Raw genomic sequence first — 23749 nt, 5'->3', positions numbered from 1 at the left:
GCAGAGACTAACCTCGCTGTTTCTGCCTCTAGTTCCATTTTACGCATCTCCAGTTCCATCTTACGCGTCTCCAGTTCTTGATCAAGCCTCACGCGTCTCCAGTTCCATCTTACGCGTCTCCTGTTCTGCCTCTAGCTTACGCGTCTCCTGTTCTGCCTCTAGCTTACGCGTCTCCTGTTCTGCCTCTAGCTTACGCGTCTCCTGTTCTATCTTACGCGTCTCCTGTTCTGCCTCTAGTTCCATTTTACGCATCTCCAGCTTGTCTTGCCTGATTTGTGCCCGCTCTTCCGCCTCTATTTGGAGCCGTGTCGAGCGGACATCCATCCTGGCATCACTGTCAGTCAGTGGGGAGAGTGGGTCATAACGGGCAATGTGGCTGGAGCCTTAGCCTCGTCCTCAGACACTGATGGGCTTACAGGAACAGCAACCACATCCCCCTACAGGAGCAGCAGACTCAGGCGGCGGTAACTCAAGCACTCGCTCGTTTAACAATATCGCTAACACTACTTCCCTAACTTCTGCTTTCACTAAACCCCTCGGTATGGGTACAGAAAAGTGGTCAGCCAAAGCCTGTAGATCCACTCTACGGCAATTATCAAAAACCTCCCACGTAGGGTTTTCCAAAAATGCCTCCAACTCAAAAGTAGCCATCCTACTAGCAACACGAGCCGTCGACTACTGAACACACAAAAAAAACAGGTAGTTACAGCTGCTAAGCTCAACACTGAACCAGACACTAACTAATTTACATGAGTAGCATGGGATAGATAGGATCCCGGACGAGCCCCCACTTTATGTTACGAACCCCGTGGCTCTAAACATCTAGGGTGGATGGACATGAGACCCGTAACATAAATTCATGTAAATTATAAGTGTGACATGGAATAGTGAGAACAAATAAGACACAACTACCATGAACTACCGTCAAACACAAAGTGTTTATTTATGAACACACGGTAAGGGTTTGGGAAAAAGGGCTGAGCAGGACCCAAGAAATGAAACAATAGTGTAAAACCCCTAAACTGATCTAGCCTGCCTAAAGAACCGCTAGGCTACTGCTACCATACAAAAATACAGTGGGTGGTCCGCTCAGGTCTAACTGGTGTTTATAGACAGATTTCGTCCCTACGGGTAATGTACGCCCAAGGGCATCTAGCTTAAACCCCCCTTTCCCAAAAAAACACACAAAGCTACTAAACAGGGTAATCATCAACTAGCGAGTACACAACACACAGGACACCACCGTGTCCATACTCACATATGGCAAAAAGTCTCTCTCTCTCAACAAACACAAGTCTAGTTTTTATAAAATGGGATGTGTGATTGAACAAACGAATAACAGGTGGTGCAATTAACAGGAATGTTCACTGATTGGTCCAATCAGCAGACACCTCAACGACCACCAATCAGGAACATACAGGACACCTGTGATTAGGGCAGAAAGAGTAGGAACACACAAAAACACAGGATACCTGTATCCGTAACACCCAGTCTCAAATCTCTGGAAGACTGAAACAGGTTTCCCTCAAGAATTTCCCTGTATTTAGCACCATCCATCATTCCTTCAATTCTGACCAATTTCCCAGTCCCTACCGTTGAAAAACATCCCCACAGCATGATGCTGCCACCACCATGCTGTGGGGATGGTGTTCTCGGAGTGATGAGAGGTGTTGGATATGCGCCAGACATAGCGTTTTCCTTGATGGCCAAAAAGATCAATTTTAGTCTCATCTGACCAGAGTAACTTCTTCCATATGTTTGGGGAGTCTCCCACATGCCTTTTGGCGAACACCGAAAGTGTTTGCTTATTTTTTTCTTTAAGCAATGGCTTTTTTCTGGCCACTCTTCCGTAAAGCCCAGCTCTGTGGAGTGTACTGCTTAAAGTGGTCCTATGGACAGATATTCCAATCTCCGCTGTGGAGCTTTGCAGCTCCTTCAGGGTTATCTTTGGTCTCTTTGTTGCCTCTCTGATTAATGCCCTCCTTGCCTGGTCCGTGAGTTTTGGTGGGCGGCCCTCTCTTGGCAGGTTTGTTGTGGTGCCATATTCTTTAAATGTTTTAATAATGGATTTAATGGTGCTCCGTGGGATGTTCAAAGTTTCTGATATTTTTTTATAACCCAACCCTGATCTGTACTTCTCCACAACTTGGACCCTGACCTTTTTGGAGAGCTCCTTGGTCTTCATGGTGCCGCTTGCTTGGTGGTGCCCCTTGCTTAGTGGTGTTGCAGACTCTGGGGCCTTTCAGAACAGGTGTATATATACTGAGATCATGTGACAGATCATGTGACACTTAGATTGCACACAGGTGGACTTTATTTAACTAATTATGTGACTTCTGAAGGTAATTTGTTGCACCAGATCTTATTTAGAGGCTTCATAGCAAAGGGGGTGAATACATATGCACGCACCACTTTTCCGTTGTTTATTTTTTCGAATTTTCTGAAACAAGTTATTTTTTTCATTTCACTTCACCAATTTGGACTATTTTAAGTATGTCCATTACATGAAATCCAAATAAAAATCAATTTAAATTACAGGTTGTAATGCAACAAAATAGGAAAAACGCCAAGGGGGATGAATACTTTTGCAAGGCACTGTATATATGTATTTTCCGGACTTTGACATTGCTCGTCCTAATATTTCTTAATTCCATTATTTTACTTTTTAGATTTGTGTGTATTGTTTTGTATTGTTAGATATTACTGCACTGTTGGAACTAGGAACACAAGCATTTAGCTACACCCGCAATAACATCTGCAAAATATTTGTATGTGACCAATAACATTTGATTTATATGATTTGATTTTGAATTGGACGGCAATTCAGAAGCAATTTTACACTTTTTTTTGTTGTTGTTAAAAATGATAATAGAACACTCCCACGAGATACATAAGAGATTAGATTATTCAGAATCCGTTTTCTCTTAGGTAAACTTCTGTTTAGTATTCCTACTTGTCACATTGAATGACTACAGTCAGTCATTCTAGAGCTGCTGAGAGATATTGTCTTTGTATCTTGGTGTTGTCTTTGTACTATATCTTGCTGTTGTCTTTGTACTGTATCTTGGTGTTGTCTTTGTACTATATCTTGGTGTTGTCTTTGTACTGTATCTTGGTGTTGTCTTTGTACTATATCTTGGTGTTGTCTTTGTACTATATCTTGGTGTTGTCTTTGTACTATAGCTTGGTGTTGTCTTTGTACTATATCTTGGTGTTGTCTTTGTACTGTATCTGGGTGTTGTCTTTGTACTGTATCTTGGTGTTGTCTTTGTACTGTATCTTGGTGTTGTCTTTGTACTGTATCTTGGTGTTGTCTTTGTATGTCTGTGAGAGAAATTGTCTTTGTATCTTGGTTTTGTCTTTGTATCGTCAAATCGTCTCTGTAAGTCTGTGAGTTGAAACAGTCATGTGTCTGTACTCTGTAGTCTGATAAATGCCGGTTTGTGTGCAGTGGCAGGTGTCTGCAGCTGTCTGGTATATAAGCCAGGATCATAGAGACGTTTCATACACCCCCACAAAACCTTAGACCGGAGGTTGTGACACACACACACACACACACACACACACACACACACACTACAGACACACTACAGACACACTACAGACACACTACAGACACACACACACACACACACACACACACACACACACACTACAGACACACACACTACATACACACACTACATACACACACTACAGACACACACACCACAGAGACACACACTACAGACACACTACAGACACACACACTACAGACACACACCACAGAGACACACACTACAGACACACCACAGACACAAACCACACACACTCACATCACATAACTCTCTGTCAAATACAGGGTCAAACATAAGGAACTAGAAATTAAAAACGACCTTGCTATGATCTTCTTCCTCTCCCATCTCTCTTTATTCTCTAACTGTATCCTTATCTGACTATCTTCCTTCCTTCCATCAAACTATTGATACATCTATGGTTCTCTCCCTCCCTCTCTCATCTCTCCTCCATCCCTCTCTCTCTCCTTTCTCCTCTCTTCGTCTTGTTATAACACTTGTTCTCTATTTCAGAGTGTGTCGGTCGGTGGGGGTGACTAGCTGTCTGGTGCGTGTCACCTCCAGTTCTATTCACACAGCAGCACTGTACCTAAATGTTTCTTCTTTATCCCCTCGGGGGACCTAGACAGTCAGAGTGTGTGTGTGTCTTTCTTTCTCAGACAGTCAGTCAGCCATCGTACCCTGCCTTCCACTTTCACAGTCACAGGGTGATAATATATGACACAGTGGCAGGGCAGGTCGATAATGAATCATGTGCCAGGAAGGAGATCTAACCCAACACACTGAACTCACACACGCACACAACCCACAGTCCCAGTCCCATATGGAGCAGAGTTGTTAGAGTTGTAATGAGGGGTGCTGTGCACTAATGATTGTTAGTTCAATGAACATGGGAAGGAGATTCAAAATCCTATCCTAAATCAAATAATAATTTCCTTTGATTTAGATAACGTCAACTGACATAGCTCATCAGTAGTGAAGGGTGCCACAGTGGGAGCTGGTGTGTGTGTGTTTGTGTGTGTGTGTGTGTGGGTGTGTGTTTGTGTTTGTATGCATGTAAATTATATCTCTCACCCCTCCTCTCACATTAGCAATTAACAATGCACAGGCAATTGTCAATTCACTTCACACCTCGTTTACAATTTTTTTGCTGACAGTATATACAAATTCTACAAATATTCACACTTCACTTCTCTCTCTTCCCTCTCTCCTCAGTGGAGGGTGCGATCCACCGCACGGCCGGCCCCCTCCTGAGGACCGAGTGTGCTGAACTGCGAGGGTGTGAGACGGTAGAGGCTAAGATTACGGGGAGCTATGGCCTGCCTGCCAAGTGTGAGTCCATGAGGAGATGATATCACAGCTATACATTTCTATCACACAGGGTGGTCTTATAAAATACTAGATTGTAGGCTATATGGCCTGTATCACACAGAGTGAATTATAACACCACCATCCCTTTGGCCATCTTTCCAACGAACAAAGATAATTGATACAGGTTATATCCCACAGAGTGAATTATAACATAATATTCACTGCATATAGTATTATACGGTGGGTGCCTTCAGAAAGTATTCATACCCCTTGACTTATTCCACATTCGGCTTTTAAAGTCTGAATTTAATATGGATTAAATATTATTTTTTTCTCACCCATCTACACACAATACCCCATAATAACAAAGTGAAAACATGTTTTTAGAAATGTTTAAAAATGTATTGAAAATGAAATACAGAAATATCTCATTTACATAAGTATTCACAGCCCTGAGTCAATACTTTGTAGAAGCACCTTTGGCGGTGATTACAGCTGTGAGTATTTCTGGGTAAGTCTCTAAGAGCTTTCCACGCCTAGTTTGTGCAACATTTGTCCATTATTCTTTAAAAAATTATTCAAGCTCTGTCAAGTTGGTTGTTGATCATTGCTAGACAGCCATTTTCAAGTCTTGCCATAGATTTTCAAGTAGATTTAAGTCAAGAACATTCACTGCCTTCTTGGTAAGTAACTCCAGTGTAGATTTGGCCTTGTGTTTTAGGTTATTGTCCTGCTGAAAGGTGAATCATCTCCCAGTGTCTGGTGGAAAGCAGACTGAACCCAGTTTTCCTCTAGGATTTTGCCTGTGCTTAGCTCCATCTGTTTCTTTTTTATCCTGAAAAACTCCCCAGTCCTTAACGATTACAAGCATACTCATAACATGATGCAGCCACCACCACGCTTGAAAATATGGAGAGTGGTACTCAGTAATGTGTTGGATTGTAAGTGCCCCAAACTTAACACTTTGTATTCATGACAAAAAGCTAATTGCTTTGCCACATTTTTGCAGTATTACTTTAGTGCCTTATTGAAAACAGGATGCATGTTTTGGAATATTTTTATTCTGTACAGGCTTCCTTCTTTTCACTCTGTCATTTAGGTTAGTATTGTGGAGTAACTACAATGTTGTTGATCCATCCTCAGTTTTCTCCTGTCACAGCCATCAAACTCTAAATGTTTTTAAAGTCACCATTGGCCTCATGGTTAAATCCCTGAGCGGTTTCCTTCCTCTCCAGAAACTGAGTTAGGAAGGGCGCCTGTATCTTTGTAGTGACTGGGTGTATTGATACACCATCCAAAGTGTAATTAATAACTTCACTATGATCAAAGGGATATTCAAAGTCTGATACCCTTCTTTGCGAGGCATTGGAAAACCTCCCTGGTCTTTGTGGTTGAATCTGTGTTTGAAATTCACTGCTCGACTGAGGAACCTTACAGATAATTGTATGTGTGGTGTACAGAGATGAGGTAGTCATTAAAAAACTTGTTAAAAAACTATTATTGCACACAAAGTGAGTCCATGCAACTTATTATGTGACTTGTTAAGCACATTTTTACTTATTTAGGCTTGCCATAACAAAGGGGTTGAATACTTAATGACTCAAGACATTTCAGCTTTTCATTTTTAATTCATTTGAAAAACATAATTCCACTTTGGCATTATTGGGTATTGTGTGTAGGGCAGTGACAAAAAAATCTCAATTTAATCAATTTTAATTTCAGGCTGTAACACAACAAAATGTGGAAAAAGTCAATGGGTGTGAATACCTTCTGAAGGTACTGTACATCCCTACCCTCCATCTCTCCTTCCTCTCTCCCTCTTTCATCATTCACTTCCTCCTGCCTTTGTTCTCCCCCTCTCTCCTCCCTCCCTCCCCCTCTCTCCTCCCTCCCCCTCTTTCCTCCCTCCCTCCCCCTCTCTCCTCCCTCCCTCCCCCTCTCCTCCCTCTCTCCTCCCTCCCCTCTCTCCTCCCTCCCCCTCTCTCCTCCCTCCCTCCCCCTCTCTCCTCCCTCCCCCTCTCTCCTCCCTCCCCATTTCTCCTCCTCCCTTCCCCCACTCTCCTGGTGTGGATGCAGTAATTATGTGGTTGGTCTGAATGTGTTTACAAATTCATACACTCTTTAATGTATTCACGTAGCTGTGATGCCCCCCCTTTATGTGTGTGTGTGTCTTTGTGTGTGTGTGTGCATCTTTGTGTGTGTGTGTGTGTGTGTCTTTGTCTCTCTGCTTGTGGTTGTCCTTGGTTGGATGCGTGTGTGTGTGTGTGTGTGAGTGTTAAAATCATGGTGGTAGACTGTTCGATACCAGCTTTTTGCTAATTTTATTTGTTAAACCAAATTTAACAGTGGGAGAAAGAGTACAGGAGAAGACGGAGAGAGGAGAAAGAGAGGGAATAGATGAGAGGAGGGTGGGAGGAAGGAGTGAGTGATAACGGAGAGTGGGAGGAAGGAGTGAGTGATAACGGAGGTTGGGAGGGTTGATGACTGTAGGGAATTTGAATGAGATGAGCTGTTATCAGCAGTGCCTCGTTTTCTCACTATATCAGTGTGTGTGTCTGTGTGTGTGTCTGTGTGTGTGTCTGTGTGTGCATGCGTGTGTGTGTGTGTCTGCATTTGTGTGTTTGAGCGTGTGTTTGCGTGCTTGAGTGTGATGGTGTGAGTTTATGTGTCTGGTTGTGACTAGGACAGTGTCTCAGCCTGTCAAACATTCTCCCACCAGAGAGACTATCAACAGCTCAGTCTCCCCCCAGAGAGACTATCAACAGCTCAGTCTCCCCCAGAGAGACTATCAACAGCTCAGTCTCCCCCAGAGAGACTATCAACAGCTCAGTCTCCCCCCAGAGAGACTATCAACAGCTCAGTCTCCCCCCAGAGAGACTATCAACAGCTCAGTCTCCCCCAGAGAGACTATCAACAGCTCAGTCTCCCCCCAGAGAGACTATCAACAGCTCAGTCTCCCCCAGAGAGACTATCAACAGCTCAGTCTCCCCCAGAGAGACTATCAACAGCTCAGTCTCCCCCAGAGAGACTATCAACAGCTCAGTCTCCCCCACAGAGACTATCAACAGCTCGGTTCTACTTCATTCTCTCCCCCACACAGACTATCTGTCATTGTGTGATATCAGATTGTGTTATGATTTAACTGGATAGAACCCAAATGCAGACAAGTACACCAAGCCAGAGAAGTTTTAACAGGTTTATTATAATGTTCAATAGTCCAGGTTTCCAATAAATGGGGAAGAGCAAGTCCAGGTTACAGGGAGGGTACAGATCCAGGTCAGGGCAGGTGTGGTACCGTAATGTCCTAGTGTCCGTGGTGAGTCCAAAGGAGAGGCCCGATAGTGGAGAGCAGGATGGTGGTGGCAGGAGTGAAGCGGAGGCAGGAGTCAGGTTCCAAATATATGGTTGTCTTGACTATGATCTGACGATGAGTGGAAAGTTTGACCGGGTCTTAAAGGCTGAGGTGATTATGGTGAATGAGCTGCAGCTGGAACCCTGACTCCCGCACACCAGACTTCACTCCTGCAATCAAGGACAGACAGAGGGGAGGGGGAGAGCAGAGAGAGAGCTACCTAGCAGCAGTAGGCCTAACAGATTGATCACACTATCACTGATCACAGACCTGTTTAAACACAATTAGACACAGTAAGGCTACGTCCCAAATGGCACCCTATTCCCATAACGCCCTGGTCAAAAGTAGTGCACTATATAGGGGATAGGGTGCCATTTTGGACACAGTCACAGTCAGTGTCCCTGTGGTACAGGCCTGCTGGGGCGTCTCACTGTGTAGTGCACACAGCCTGCAGAGCACAGCATGATCAACCAACAGAGAGATACTAAACACAGCCATCCATTAACTAACAGCCCCTAACAGGTTAACTGCCTCAGACTGTTAACCACCATTAACTGGTGCTGGATTCAATGAAGTGTCCAGACTCCAGTGTAGCAACCCTGGAAGAATGGGAAAGAAAAAATAAAGGAGAGAGAGAAAGAGGGAAAGAGAAATTGAGAGAGAGGGAGAGAGAGAGAGAGCGAGAGAGAGAGAGAGAGAGAGAGAGAGAGAGAAATCTGGTAGAATGACGTAAGAGCATCAGGAGGAGTATGTGTGTGTGTGTGTGTGTGTTAATGTGTGTATTTGTTGTTGTTAGAGTAGGGAATATTTGCCAGGTAGACCAGACAACCACAGCCCCAGAGCCCACCTGTGTACCGATACTGCATTGTTACCGTGTCAAAACCACAGAGAGGGAGAGAGTAAAGGACACTAGAGAGAGAGAGAGAGAATGTGCTAGAAGGAGAGAGGGGAGGGAGAGAGAGTGGGAGGGATTGTTTCGTCACCACTGCCAGTTGCCAGTTATCCTCCCTCACTTCATCCCTCCATCCCTCCCTCAGTAACATTTCCCTCAGTGGCCAATTATCACTAATTAAAATCCTCACCACAAACCTAACAAACACCCTCGCCCTCTCCTCCAAGACCTCTTCCCTCTCTCCCTCCTCTCCCTCCTTCTCATCTACACATCTCCTTTACCTGCTTTCTTTCTCCCAGTTCCCTCTCTTCCACTTAGCCTATCTATCTCCTTCCTTCACTCTCCTCTCTTTTGCCTCCTCTCTCTTCTTCTCCTCAGTTTATACACTACATGACCAAAAGAATGTGCGTATCTGCTCGTCGAAAATCTCATTCCAAAATCATGGGCATTAATATGGAGTTGGTCCCCCCTTGGCTGCTATAACAGCCTCCACTCTTCTGGGAAGGCTTTCCACTAGATGTTTGAACATTGCTGCAGGGACTTGCTTCCATTCAGCCACAAGAGCATTCGTGAGTTTGGGCACTGATGTTGGGCGATTAGGCCTGGCTCGTAGTCGGCGTTCCAATTCATTCCAAAGGTGTTTGATGGGGTTGAGGTCAGGGCTCTGTGCAGGCCAGTCAAGTTCTTCCACACCGATCTCAACAAACCATTTCTGTATAGACATCGCTTAGTGCATGGGAGCATTGTCATGCTGAAGCAGGAAAAGGCCTTCCCCAAACAGTTGCCACAAAGTTGGAAGCACAGAATCGTCTAGAATGTCATTGTATGCTGTAGCATTAAGATTTCCCTTCACTGAAATTAAGGGGACTTGCCCGGAATATGAAAAACAGACCCAGACCATTATTCATTCCTCCTCCACCAAACTTAACAGTTGGCACTATGCATTCGGGCAGGTAGAGTTCTCATGGCATCCGCCAAACACAGATTCGTCTGTCGGACTGCCAGATGGTGAAGCGTGATTAATCACTTCAGAGAACACTGCTCCAGAGTCCAATGGCGGCGAGCTTTACACCACTCCAGCCGACACTTGGCATTTCGCATGGTGATCTTAGGCTTGTGTGCGGCTGCTCGGCCATGGAAATCCATTTAATGAAGCTCCCGACGAACAGTTCTTGTGCTGACGTTGCTTCCAGAGGCAGTTTGGAACTCAGTAGTTAGTGTTGCATCCGAGGACAGACGATTATTACGCACTACACACTTCAGCACTCGGCGGTCCTGTTCTGTGAGCTTGTGGGGCCTACCACTTCACGGCTGCTCCTAGACGTTTCCACTTCACAATAACTGCACTTACAGTTGATCGGGGCATCTCTAGCGTGGCAGAAATTTGACAAACTGACTTGTTGGAAAAGTGGCATCTTATGACGGTGCCACGTTGAAAGTCACTGAGCTCTACAGTAAGGCCGTTCTACTGCCAATGTTTCTCTATGGAGATTGCATGGCTGTGTGCTCGATTTGATACACGTGTTAGCAACGGGTGTGGCTGAAATAGCCAAATCCAATAATTTGAAGGGATGTCCACATACTTTTGTATATATAGTGTATCTCCCTCTGTTATTGATATTGATAGTTACTTGTGTATTGGCTAGGGAGCCATAAAGGCTTAAGGCTAAAGATGCACCATAGAGTGAGATGGATCGTTAAGTCTGCTTCTTCTTCTTCTTCTTCTTCATGATAACAGTTAATCTAGCTAATGAAAAACCGTCATACCAGTCGGCATAATGGGACAAGAAAGCAAGAAAGATGGTGACGGCAAAAGCAAGCCAGCATGACAGTATGCGTTGCTATGGTGATTTCAGTAAACGAACAGTGCAAGTCAACATCCGGTAGAAAACAACGCTACGGCAGACGGCAAAAGTTTTAATATTTTAACTTTGGCGGCAAGCCCTGTCTACCGTCGTGCTCTCGTTGAAAACAATGACATCCGGTTTGCCGTCTCCCGTCTACCTCGCACCATGTGAACATGGCATAACAGCAGATCTGTTGCTCTAGGTGTTGCTTTGTACTGCAGGCTCCATGCTGGGTAATGGTGTTCATACATTCACTTAATTCATACAATGTAGTTCTGAGAAAGAAAAGGGGGAGGAGAATAGTGTATTTTTAAGATCTCTGTTTATGAAAATTATGTCCTGTCCTTTTACCATTGTGATTTTGTTCCTCTCTATTCCCCTGTCTCTCTCTCTCTCTCTCTCTCTCTCTCTCTCTCTCTCTCTCTCTCTCTCTGTCTCGCCTTGGACGGTTGTTGAGAATAACTCCTCTCCTCAAGAGGGAGCCGAGGGGCCCTTGGGGCTTTAAGGAGCAGAGCTGGGGCCTTTCTTTGTGCCAAAGCCTGGGCCTGGATTTAATCCCCTGTCTGCTTCACTGAGCACCAACTGAGGTCTGACACCCAGAGGGTCGCCTAGAATGGGAGTTAAAAAGGAGAGAAACAGATGGGAGCGAAGAGAATGGGAAGAGAATCTCCCCCCTCCCTCTCTCTCCCCCCTCCCTCTCTCTCCCCCTCTCTCTCTCCCCCCCTCTCTCTCTCCCCCCTCTATCACTCTCTCTCTATCCCCTCTCTCTCTCCCCCCTCTTTCTCTCTCCCCCTCTCACTCTCTCTCGCCTCTCTCTCTCTCCTCTCTCTTTCTCTCTCCCCTCTCTCTCGCTCCTCTCACCCCCGCTCTCTCTCTCTCCCCCCTCTCTCTCTCTCCCTCCTCTCTCACTTTCTCTATCCCCTCTCTCTCTCCCCTCTTTCTATGTATCCCCTCTCTCTCTCTCCTCCCTCTCTCTCCTCACTCCCTCTCTCCCCCCTCTCTCTCGCTCCTCTCTCTCTGTCCCCTCTTTCTATATCTCCCCTCTCTCTCTCTCCTTCCTCTCTCTATTTCGCTCTCCCCCTCTCTCTCTCTCTCTCTCTCTCCCCTCTCCCCCTCGCCTCTCTCTCTCTCTATCGCTTCCCTCTCTCTCTCTCTTTCCCTTCTCTCTATGTCTCCTCTCTCTCTCCCCTCTCTCTGTCTCCCCTCTCTCTCTCGCTCTCTCTCCCCCCTCTCTCCCCTTGCTCTCTCCTCTCCCTCTCTCTCAGTTTCGCTTTCTCCCATCTCTCTCGCTCACCTCTCTCTTTCTCTCTCCTCTCTCTCTCTCTCCCCCTCTCTCTCCCCCTCTCTCTCTCTCTCTCTCTCTCCCCCTCTCTCTCTCTCGCTCCCCCTCTCTCCCCCTCCTCTCTCTCTCTCTCTCTCTCTCTCTCTCTCTCTCTCTCTCTCTCTCTCTCTCTCTCTCCCTCTCTCTCCCCTCTCTCTCTCTCTCTCCCGCTCTCTCTCTCTCCTGTCCCTCTCTCTCTCTCTCTCTCTCTCTCTCTCTCTCTCTCTCTCTCTCTCTCTCTCTCTCTCTCTCTCCCTCTCTCTCTCTCTCTCTCTCAGTAATATGTGCCTGACTAAGGTGATGTATGGGGAAACTAAACAAACAACAGATCAATAATGTAAACAGCAGTGGAGAGAGGCAGTAAATTACACCCCACAGACCGCACGGTCTGCCTGATGTCACAGAGAGAGAGAGAGAGAGAGAGAAAGAGAGACAGATTCAGACCTGGGCCCTGACAGTGAATCTCAGTTCCAAAAAAGGTCCAGTTGCCAGGATCACAAATACAAATTCCATCTAAACACAGTTGCCCTAGAGCACACAAAAAAGGATACATACCTCGGCCTAAACATCAGCGCCACAGGTAACTTCCACAAAGTTGTGAACGATCTGAGAGACAAGGCAAGAAGGGCCTTCTATGCCATCAAAAGGAACATACAATTCGACATCCCAATTAGGATCTGGCTAAAAATACTTTAATGAGTTATAGAACCCATTGCCCTTTATGGCAGTGAGGTCTGGGGTCTGCTCAACAACCAAGAATTCACAAAATGGAACAAACACCAAATTGAGACTCTGCATGCAGAATTCTGCAGAAATATCCTCAGTGTACAACGAAAAACACAAAATAATGCATGCAGAGCAGAATTAGGCCGATACCCGCTAATTATCAAAATCCAGAAAAGAGCCGTTAAATTCTACAACCACCTACAGTGGCTTGCAAAAATATTCACCCCCCTTGGCATTTTTCCTATTTCGTTGCCTTACAACCTGGAAATAAAAAAGATTTTTTTAGGGTTTGTATTTTTTTTAAACCTTTATTTAAGTAGGCAAGTCAGTTAAGAACAAATTCTTATTTACAATGACGGCCTACACCGGCCAAACCCTGACGACGCTGGGCCAGTTGTGCGCCGCCCTATGGGACTCCCAATAACAGCCGGTTGTGATACAGCCTGGAATCGAACCAGGGGGTCTGTAGTGACGCCTCAAGCACTGAGATGCAGTCCCTTAGACCACTGCATTTGATTAACACAACATGCCTACCACTTTGAAGATGCAAAATAATTTTTTGGGTGAAACAAACAAGAAAGACAAAACAAAACTGCTTCAGCTCCTTCAATTTGGATGGGTTCCGCTGGTGTACAGTAATCTTTAAGTCATACCACAGATTCTCAATTGGATTGAGGTATGGGCTTTGACTAGGCCATTCCAAGACATTTAAATGTTTCCCCTTAAACCACTCGAGTGTTGCTTTAGCAGTATGCTTAGGGTCATTGGCCTGCTGGAAGGTGAACCTCCATCCCAGTCTCAAATCTCTGGAAGACTGAAACAGGTTTCCCTCAAGAATTTCCCTGTATTTAGCGCCATCTATCATTCCTTCAATTCTGACCAGTTTCCCAGTCCCTGCCGATGAAAAACATCCCCACAGCATGATGCTGCCACCACCATGCTTCACTGTGGGGATGGTGTTCTAGGGGTGATGAGAGGTGTTGGGTTTGCGCCAGACATAGCTTTTTCCATGATGGCCAAAAATATCAATTTTAGTCCCATCTGACCAGAGGACCTTCTTCTATATGTTTGGGGAGTCTCCCACATGCCTTTTGGCAAACACAGAACGTGTTTGCTTATTCTTTTCTTTAAGCAATGGCTTTTTTCTGGCCACTCTTCCGTAAAGCCCAGCTCTGTGGAGTGTACGGCTTAAAGTGGTCCTATGGACAGATACTCCAATCTCCGCTGTGGAGCTTTGCAGCTCCTTCAGGGTTATCTTTGGTCTCTTTGTTGCCTCTCTGATTAATGCCCTCCTTGTCTGGTCCATACGTTTTGGTGGGTGGCTCTCTCTTGGCAGGTTTGTTGTGGTGCCATATTCTTTCAATTTTTTAATAATGGATTTAATGGTGGAATGTTCAAAGTTTCTGATATTTTTTTATAACTCAACCCTGATCTGTACTTCTCCACAACTTTGTCCCTGGCCTGTTTGGAGAGCTCCTTGGTCTTCATGGTGCCGCTTGCTTGGTGGTGCCCCTTGCTTAGTGGTGTTGCAGACTCTGGGGCCTTTCAGAACAGGTGTATACAGTGGGGGAAAAAAGTATTTAGTCAGCCACCAATTGTGCAAGTTCTCCCACTTAAAAAGATGAGAGAGGCCTGTAATTTTCATCATAGGTACACGTCAACTATGACAGACAAAATGAGGAAAAAAAATCCAGAGAATCACATTGTAGGATTTTTAATGAATTTATTTGCAAATTATGGTGGAAAATAAGTATTTGGTCACCTACAAACAAGCAAGATTTCTGTCTCTCACAGACCTGTAACTTCTTCTTTAAGAGGCTCCTCTGTCCTCCACTCGTTACCTGTATTAATGGCACGTGTTTGAACTTGTTATCAGTATAAAAAACTCCTGTCCACAACCTCAAACAGTCACACTCCAAACTCCACTATGGCCAAGACCAAAGAGCTGTCAAAGGACACCAGAAACAAAATTGTAGACCTGCACCAGGCTGGGAAGACTGAATCTGCAATAGGTAAGCAGCTTGGTTTGAAGAAATCAACTGTGGGAGCAATTATTAGGAAATGGAAGACATACAAGACCACTGATAATCTCCCTCGATCTGGGGCTCCACGCAAGATCTCACCCCGGGGGGTCAAAATGATCACAAGAACGGTGAGCAAAAATCCCAGAACCACACGGGGGGACCTTGTGAATGACCTGCAGAGAGCTGGGACCAAAGTAACAAAGCCTACCATCAGTAACACACTACGCCACCAGGGACTCAAATCCTGCAGTGCAAGACGTGTCCCCCTGCTTAAGCCAGTACATGTCCAGACCTGTCTGAAGTTTGCTAGAGTGCATTTGGATGATCCAGAAGAGGATTGGGAGAATGTAATATGGTCAGATGAAACCAAAATATAACTTTTTGGTAAAAACTCAACTCGTTGTGTTAGGAGGACAAAGAATGCTGAGTTGCATCCAAAGAACACCATACCTACTGTGAAGCATGGGGGTGGAAACATCATGCTTTGGGGCTGTTTTTCTGCAAAGGGACCAGGACGACTGATCCGTGTAAAGGAAAGAATGAATGGGGCTATGTATCGTGAGATTTTGAGTGAAAACCTCCTTCCATCAGCAAGGGCATTGAAGATGAAACGTGGCTGGGTCTTTCAGCATGACAATGATCCCAAACACACCGCCCGGGCAACGTAGGAGTGGCTTCGTAAGAAGCATTTCAAGGTCCTGGAGTGGCCTAGCCAGTCTCCAGATCTCAACCCCATAGAAAATCTTTGGAGGGAGTTGAAAGTCTGTGTTGCCCAGCGACAGCCCCAAAACATCACTGCTCTAGAGGAGATCTGCATGGAGGAATGGGCCAAAATACCAGCAACAGTGTGTGAAAACCTTGTGAAGACTTACAGAAAACGTTTGACCTGTGTCATTGCCAACAAAGGGTATATAACAAAGTATTGAGAAACTTTTGTTATTGACCAAATACTTATTTTACACCATAATTTGCCTATAAATTCATTAAAAATCCTACAATGTGATTTTCAGGATTTTTTTCCCTCATTTTGTCTGTAATAGTTGACGTGTACCTATGATGAAAATTACAGGCCTCTCTCATATTTTTAAGTGGGAGAACTTGCACAATTGGTGGCTGACTAAATACTTTTTTTCCCCACTGTATATACTGAGATCATGTGACAGATCATGTGACACTTAGATTGCACACAGGTGGTATTTATTTAACTTATTATGTGACTTCTGAAGGTAATTGGTTGCACCAGATCTTATTTAGAGGCTTCATAGCAAAGGGGGTGAATACATATGCATGCACCACTTTTCCGTTATTTGTATTACATTTTTTTGGAAACAAGTTGTTTTTTTCATTTCACTTCACCAATTTGGACTATTTTGTGTATGTCCATTACATGAAATCCAAATTAAAATCCATTTAAATTACAGGTTGTAATGCAACAAAATAGGAAAAACGCCAAGGGCACTGTAAAATGCTTTTGCAAGGCACTGTAAAATGAAGCGATATCCAAACCTTCCATAACAAAGCCATCACCTAGAGAGATGAACCTGGAGAAGAGTCCCCTAAGCAAGCTGATCCCGGGGCTCTGTTCACAAACACACACAGACCCCACAGAGCCCCAGGACAGCAACACAATTAGACCCAACCAAATCATGAGAAAACAAAAAGATAATTACTTGAGACATTGGAAAGAATTAACAAAAAAACAGAGCAAACTAAAATGCTATTTGGCCCTAAACGGAGAGTTCACAGTGGCAGAATACCTGACCACTGTGACTGACCCAAATCAAGAAAAGCTTTGACTATGTACAGACTCAGTGAGCATAGCCTTGCTATTGAGAGAGGCAGCCGTACGCAAACCTTGCTCTTAAGAGAAGATAGGCTATGTGCACACTGCCCACAAAATGAGGTGGAAACTGAGCTGCACTTCCTAACCTCCTGCCAAATGTGTGACCATATTAGAGACACATATTTCCCTCGGATTACAGAGATCCACAAAGAATTCGAAAACAAACCCAATTTTGATAAACTCCCTTATCTACTGGGTGAAATACCACAGTGTGCCATCACAGCAGCAACATGTGTGACCTGTTGCCACAAGAAAAGGGCAACCAGTGAAGAACAAACACCATTGTAAATGTCACACCCTGGCTCTGGGACTCTATATGTTGAGCCAGGGTGTGTTCATTCTATGTGTTAGATTTCTATGTTGGTAGTTCTAGTTGTGTTTATTTATATGTTGGCTAGAGTGACTCCCAATCAGAGGCAACGAGTGTCAGCTGTCGTTGGTTGTCTCTGATTGGGAGCCATATTTAAACTGTCTGTTTTCCCTTTGTGTTTGTGGGTTCTTGTTCCGTGTTGGTCATTGTTACCGTGGACTTCACGAGTCGTTTCTTGTTTTGTTTATTGTTGTCTATTATCACTAAAGATAATAAAGTTAAACATGTTCGTTCATCACGCTGCGCCTTGGTCTATTCCCTACGACGATCGTGACAGAAGAACCCACCAAGTAAGGACCAAGCAGCGTGTCCCGGGGCAGAACTTGGACTGGACATGGGAGGAAGTGCCGGGAAAGGCCCTGGCGAAAGAGGAGCAGCGGCGTCAGCAGTGTCAACGTCGGACAGGCGAGAGGCAACCCCAGAACATTTTTAGGGGGGGGCACACGGCATGGACGACGGGGCTGACGGAGGCAGAAAAGGGGCGGATTCAGAAGGCCACCAGGTTACGGGGGCCACTGGTCAAAGCAGGGAAGGAAGGTGTAGAGGCACGGCGAGAGGTACTGGGGTGTGTTACCAGTCGTCCGGCCCGTTGGTAGGCCAGTGGTGTGTGTCCCCAGTACGGTCCGGCCTGTTCGGCCCCTCGCACCAAGTGTGCGGTGCGCGTCGCCAGCCCGGTCCGGCCTGTCCCTGCTCCTCGCACTCAAGCCTACGGTATGCGTCGCCAGCCCGGTCCGGCCTGTTCCTGCTCCACGCACCAAGCCTACGGGGTGCGTCGTCAGCCCAGTCCGGCCTGTTCCTGCTCCACACACCAAGCCTACGGTGTGCGTCGCCAGCCCAGTCCGGCCTGTCCCTGCTCCACGCACCAAGCCTACGGGGTGCGTGTCAGCCCGGCCCGGCCTGTTCCTGCCACTGCACCAAGTATACGGTGCGCGTCGCCAGCCCGGCCCGGCCTGTTCTGCCACCGACCAAGTATACGGTGCGTCGCCAGCCCGGCCCGGCCTGTTCCTGCCACTCGCACCATATCGGTGCGCGCCGCGCCCGGCCCGGCCTGTTCCTGCCACTCGCACCAAGTCTCGGTGCGCGTCGCCAGCCCGGCCCGGTCTGTTCCTGCCACTCGCACCAAGTCTACAGTGCGCGTCGCCAGCCCGGGCCCGGTCCTGTTCTTGCCACTCGCACCAAGTCTACGGTGCGCGTCGCCAGCCCGGCCCGGCCTGTTCCTGCCACTCGCACCAAGTATACGGTGCGCGTCGCCAGCCCGGCCCGGCCTGTTCCTGCCACTCGCACCAAGTCTACGGTGCGCGTCGCCAGCCCGGCCCGGCCTGTTCCTGCCACTCGCACCAAGTCTACGGTGCGCGTCGCCAGCCCGGCCCGGCCTGTTCCTGCCACCGCACTAAGCCAGGGGTGCGAGGCCGTCAGCCTGGTAAGGCCCGTTCCTCCTCCACGCACCAAGCCAGGGGTGCGAGTCGTCAGCCTGGTAAGGCCCGTCCCTCCTCCACGCACCAAGCCAGGGGTGCGAGTCGTCAGCCTGGTAAGGCCCGTTCCTCCTCCACGCACCAAGCCAGGGGTGCGAGTCGTCAGCCTGGTAAGGCCCGTTCCTCCTCCACGCACCAGGCCAGGGGTGCGCGTCGTCAGCCTGGTAAGGCCCGTTCCTCCTCCACGCACTAAGCCCGGGGTGCGCGTCATCAGTCCAGCACAACCCGTGCCTGGGCCACCGGTGCCTGGGAAGGTACCGGTCAACTGCTCCACTACGGAGCTGAAGCTAACCGCTCCTGCTACGTCCAGTTCAGCTCCAGCCAGCGGGGCCAGACTGGACCAGGGGCGCTATGGGGGGTTTATTGGAGGGTGGTGGTCAAGGCCGGAGCCAGAACCGCCGCCGAGGAGGTATGCCCGCCCAGCCCTCCCCTGTTTTGTTCAAGTTGAGGCGCGGTCGCGAGTCCGCGCCTTTAGAGGGTACTGTCACACCCTGGCTCTGGGACTCTATATGTTGAGCCAGGGTGTGTTCATTCTATGTGTTAGATTTCTATGTTGGTAGTTCTAGTTGTGTTTATTTCTATGTTGGCTAGAGTGACTCCCAATCAGAGGCAGCGAGTGTCAGCTGTCGTTGGTTGTCTCTGATTGGGAGCCATATTTAAACTGTCTGTTTTCCCTTTGTGTTTGTGGGTTCTTGTTCCGTGTTGGTCATTGTTACCGTGGACTTCACGAGTCGTTTCTTGTTTTGTTTATTGTTGTCTATTATCACTAAAGATAATAAAGTTAAACATGTTCGTTCATCACGCTGCGCCTTGGTCTATTCCCTACGACGATCGTGACAGTAAATACAACCCATATTTATGTTTATTTATTTTCCCTTTTCTACTTTAACTAGTTGCACATCGTTACAACACTATATATAGCCATAATATGACATTTGAAATGTCTCTATTCCTTTGGAACTTTTGTGAGTGTAATGTTTACTGTTAATTTTTTATTGTTTATTTCACTTTTGTTTATTATCTATTTCACTTGCTTTGGCAATGTTAACATATGTTTCCCATGCCAATAAAACCCCTTGAATTGAATTGAGAGAGAACAGAAGGGAGGGGAGAGGGGGAGGGAGGGAGTGAGAGGGACAGAGAAGGAATAGAGGAGGGGGGAGGAGGAGGATAGAGAGAGAGAGTGAGGAGGAGGGGGGAGGAGGAGGGTAGAGAGAGAGTGGTGAGGATGAGGGGGTAGGAGGAGGATAGAGAGAGAGTGAGGAGGAGGGGGAGGAGGAGGGTAGAGAGATAGAGAGGGTGAGGAGGAGGGGGGAGGAGGAGGGTAGAGAGAGAGAGTGTGTGAGGAGGAGGGGGAGGAGGATGGTAGAGAGAGAGAGTAAGGAGGAGGGGGAGGAGGAGGTTAGAGAGATAGAGAGGGTGAGGAGGAGGGGGGAGGTGGAGGTTAGAGAGAGAGTAGTGGGGAGGAGGAGGTTAGAGAGAGAGAGTGGTGAGGAGGAGTGGGGGGAGGAGGAGGTTAGAGAGAGAGAGAGGGTGAGGGTGAGGAGGAGGGGGGAGGAGGAGGAGGGTAGAGAGAGAGAGTGGTGAGGAGGAGGGGGAGGAGGAGGGTAGAGAGAGAGAGTAAGGATGAGGGGTAGGAGGAGGTTAGAGAGAGAGTGGGTGAGGAGGAGGGTAGAGAGAGAGAGTGAGGAGGAGGGGGGAGGAGGGTAGAGAGAGAGAGTGAGGAGGAGGGGGAGGAGGGTAGAGAGAGAGTGAGGAGGAGGGGGGAGGAGGAGGAGGGTAGAGAGAGAGTGGTGAGGATGAGGGGGTAGGAGGAGGATAGAGAGAGAGTGAGGAGGAGGGGAGGGGGAGGGTAGAGATAGAGAGGGTGAGGAGGAGGGGGAGGAGGAGGGTAGAGAGAGTGGTGAGGAGGAGGGGGGAGGAGGAGGGTAGAGAGTGAGGAGGATGAGGGGGAGGGTAGAGAGATAGAGAGGGTGAGGAGGAGGGGGGAGGAGGAGGGTAGAGAGAGTGGTGAGGAGGAGGGGGGAGGAGGAGCGTAGAGAGAGAGAGAGAGAGAGGGTGAGGAGGGGGGAGGAGGAGGGTAGAGAGCGAGAGTAAGGAGGAGGGAGAGGAGGAGGTTAGAGAGAGAGAGTGGTGAGGAGGAGGGGGAGGAGGAGGTTAGAAAGAGAGAGAGGGTCAGGAGGAAGGGGAGGAGGAGGGTAGAGAGAGAGAGTGTGTGAGGAGGAGGGGAGAGGAGGATGGTAGAGAGAGAGAGAGGGTGAAGAGGAGGGGCGAGGTGGAGGTTAGAGAGAGAGTGGTGGGGAGGAGGAGGTTAGAGAGAGAGTGGTGAGGAGGAGTGGGAGGATGAGGTTAGAGAGAGAGAGGTGAGGAGGAGGGGAGGAGGAGGAGGGTAGAGAGAGAGAGTGGTGAGGAGGAGGGGGAGGAGGAGGGTGAGAGAGAGAGTAAGGAGGAGGGGGGAGGAGGAGGTTAGAGAGAGAGTGGGTGAGGAGGAGGGGGAAGGAGGAGGAGGGTAGAGAGAGAGAGTGAGGAGGGGGGGGAGGAGGAGGGTAGAGAGAGTGAGGAGGAGGGGGAGGAGGGTAGAGAGAGAGTGAGGAGGAGGGGGGAGGAGGGTAGAGAGAGAGAGTAAGGAGGAGGGGGGGAGGAGGTTAGAGAGAGAGTGGGTGAGGAGGAGGGGGAAGGAGGAGGAGGGTAGAGAGAGAGAGTGAGGAGGAGGGGGAGGAGGAGGGTAGAGAGAGAGAGTGAGGAGGAGGGAGGAGGGTAGAGAGAGAGAGTGAGGAGGAGGGGGAGGAGGAGGTTAGAGAGAGAGAGTGAGGAGGAGGGGGAGGAGGGTAGAGAAAGAGAGTGAGGAGGAGGGGGAGGAGGATGGTAGAGAGAGAGAGAGGGGAAGAGGAGGGCGAGGTGGAGGTTAGAGAGAGAGTGGTGGGGAGGAGGAGGTTAGAGAGAGAGTGGTGAGGAGGAGTGGGGAGGAGGAGGTTAGAGAGAGAGAGAGGGTGAGGAGGAGGGGGGAGGAGGAGGGTAGAGAGAGAGAGTGGTGAGGAGGAGGGGGAGGAGGAGGGTAGAGAGAGAGAGTAAGGAGGAGGGGGAGGAGGAGGTTAGAGAGAGAGAGTGGGTGAGGAGGAGGGGGAAGGAGGAGGAGGGTAGAGAGAGAGTGAGGAGGAGGGGGAGGAGGAGGGTAGAGAGAGAGTGAGGAGGAGGGGAGGAGGAGGGTAGAGAGAGAGTGAGGAGGAGGGAGGAGGGTAGAGAGAGAGTAGGAGGAGGGGGGAGGAGGAGGTTAGAGAGAGAGTGGGTGAGGAGGAGGGGGAAGGAGGAGGAGGGTAGAGAGAGAGAGTGAGGAGGAGGGGGGAGGAGGAGGGTAGAGAGAGAGTGAGGAGGAGGGGGAGGAGGGTAGAGAGAGAGTGAGGAGGAGGGGGGGAGGAGGGTAGAGAGAGAGAGTGAGGAGGAGGGGAGGAGGAGGTTAGAGAGAGAGAGTGAGGAGGAGGGGGGAGGAGGGTAGAGAAAGAGAGTGAGGAGGAGGGGGGAGGAGGGTAGAGAGAGAGAGTGAGGAGGAGGAGGGAGGAGGAGGGTAGAGAGAGAGAGTGAGGAGGAAGGGGGAGGAGGGTAGAGAGAGAGTGAGGAGGAGGGGGGAGGAGGGTAGAGAGAGTGGTGAGGAGGAGGGGGAGGAGGGTAGAGAGAGAAGGAGAAAGGAAGGATGGAGAAAGGGACAACAATTAAAGAGTAGAGAAGCAGTGCGGAAATGAAAAATACTTTTTTTAATTGTGTTTTTAGATTTAGATGATAAAAAGAGTTGGAGAGGAGATAACTCTATCTGATGGAGTCAGTCAGACTCACTTTTATAATATGGTGGCTGGCTGAGGCCCTGACATTTACCTCACTGACATGCAGATGGGTGGCCACCATAAATGACCGTTCTCTGAACCTTGAGTCATGTTGGGCTTTTAACTGGACTACTGTGATGGTTGACCTTTGTATTACTAACAGAGGCCACAGTCCCCGCTGAGCCCCCCTCTAACCCACCCAGCCCCCAAAGGTCCCCTCGCTCTTGACTGAGGCTCAGTGCACAGGGCTAATGTACTCTGTGACAAGCCAGCCCAGAGGGAAAAGGGATTTAGTTTAGTAATAGATTGACGCAGTATTCCTGTTGGGATTGTGTTCTGTTGTGCTCAGAATACCAGAGTAGTGTAGTGTGTTGATTGCAGTGTGTTGTGAATTAACTTAATCTATCTTAAACTCTCTCACTCTTCTTCTTGCTCTCTCTCTGTCTCTCTGTCTCTCTGTCTCTCTGTCTCTCTGTCTCTCTGTCTCTCTGTCTCTCTGTCTCTCTGTCTCTCTGTCTCTCTGTCTCTCTGTCTGTCTGTATGTGTGTGTGTTCCAGATGTGATTCACACAGTGGGGCCCTTAGTGATGGGGGAAGTGGGGGAGGAGGAGAGGAGCCGCCTCAGGGACTGTTACCATCACAGCCTGGAGAAGGCCACCGACACCAAGCTACGCACTGTAGTGAAGGGGTGACTGATAGGGGAGGGAGGGGTGTGTGAGGTGGTTGGACTGGAAAGTGATGGGAGAGTAAATGAACTGGAATCTACGGTTATTCAACAAAAGTGTTAGTGTGTGTGTTCTCAGTGTGTGTTGTTGTGTTTTCCAGCATCACTACTCAGTAGTTTACCGAGGGGTGAATTGAGTTCGGCACACTAGATATCAGTTGCAGTAGAAAGAGGTTTAGGGGTTGAGATTAGACATGCAGATTAACGGGATGAGATGGTGTCAGCTGGGATGTAATCCCTCTATTTGCTGCTGGCGAGTTTAGCAATGGTAGCGCTCCCCGGGTTTCTGACTAGCGTTCTTCACACGGAGCTCAGAGAAGGTCAAACTCAATGAAACTGTCTCAATAAAGATGTCGTTAGAATGAAATGCTGATGCGTGTGTTTTTACTCAATATTGTCACCAATTGAATTGCAGCAGGAAGAGGATTGAGACAGTGGGTGCATCCAAAGGTAGTACACGATATAGGGAATAGGGTGCCATTTGGGACTCAGCCCCGGA

The 23749-nt window shown here is 48.0% G+C and overlaps 1 protein-coding gene across 1 annotated transcript in view; it reads left to right on the top strand.

The window, feature by feature from the left end:
• The window catches only part of LOC121535614 (ADP-ribose glycohydrolase MACROD1-like), a 119270-nt gene extending 96052 nt beyond the window's left edge, over positions 1-23218 (top strand). Inside the window, exons 5-7 of the mRNA XM_045225483.1 lie at positions 4070-4086; positions 4770-4886; positions 23085-23218. Of these exons, the coding sequence (XP_045081418.1) occupies positions 4070-4086; positions 4770-4886; positions 23085-23218 (268 nt within the window). The remainder of the gene's footprint in view (positions 1-4069; positions 4087-4769; positions 4887-23084) is intronic.
• Positions 23219-23749: the final 531 nt, after the last annotated feature.

Source organism: Coregonus clupeaformis, chromosome 2, assembly GCF_020615455.1.
Source record: "Coregonus clupeaformis isolate EN_2021a chromosome 2, ASM2061545v1, whole genome shotgun sequence".
Taxonomy (NCBI): domain Eukaryota; kingdom Metazoa; phylum Chordata; class Actinopteri; order Salmoniformes; family Salmonidae; genus Coregonus; species Coregonus clupeaformis.
This window is presented reverse-complemented; position numbering and strand designations above follow the sequence as displayed.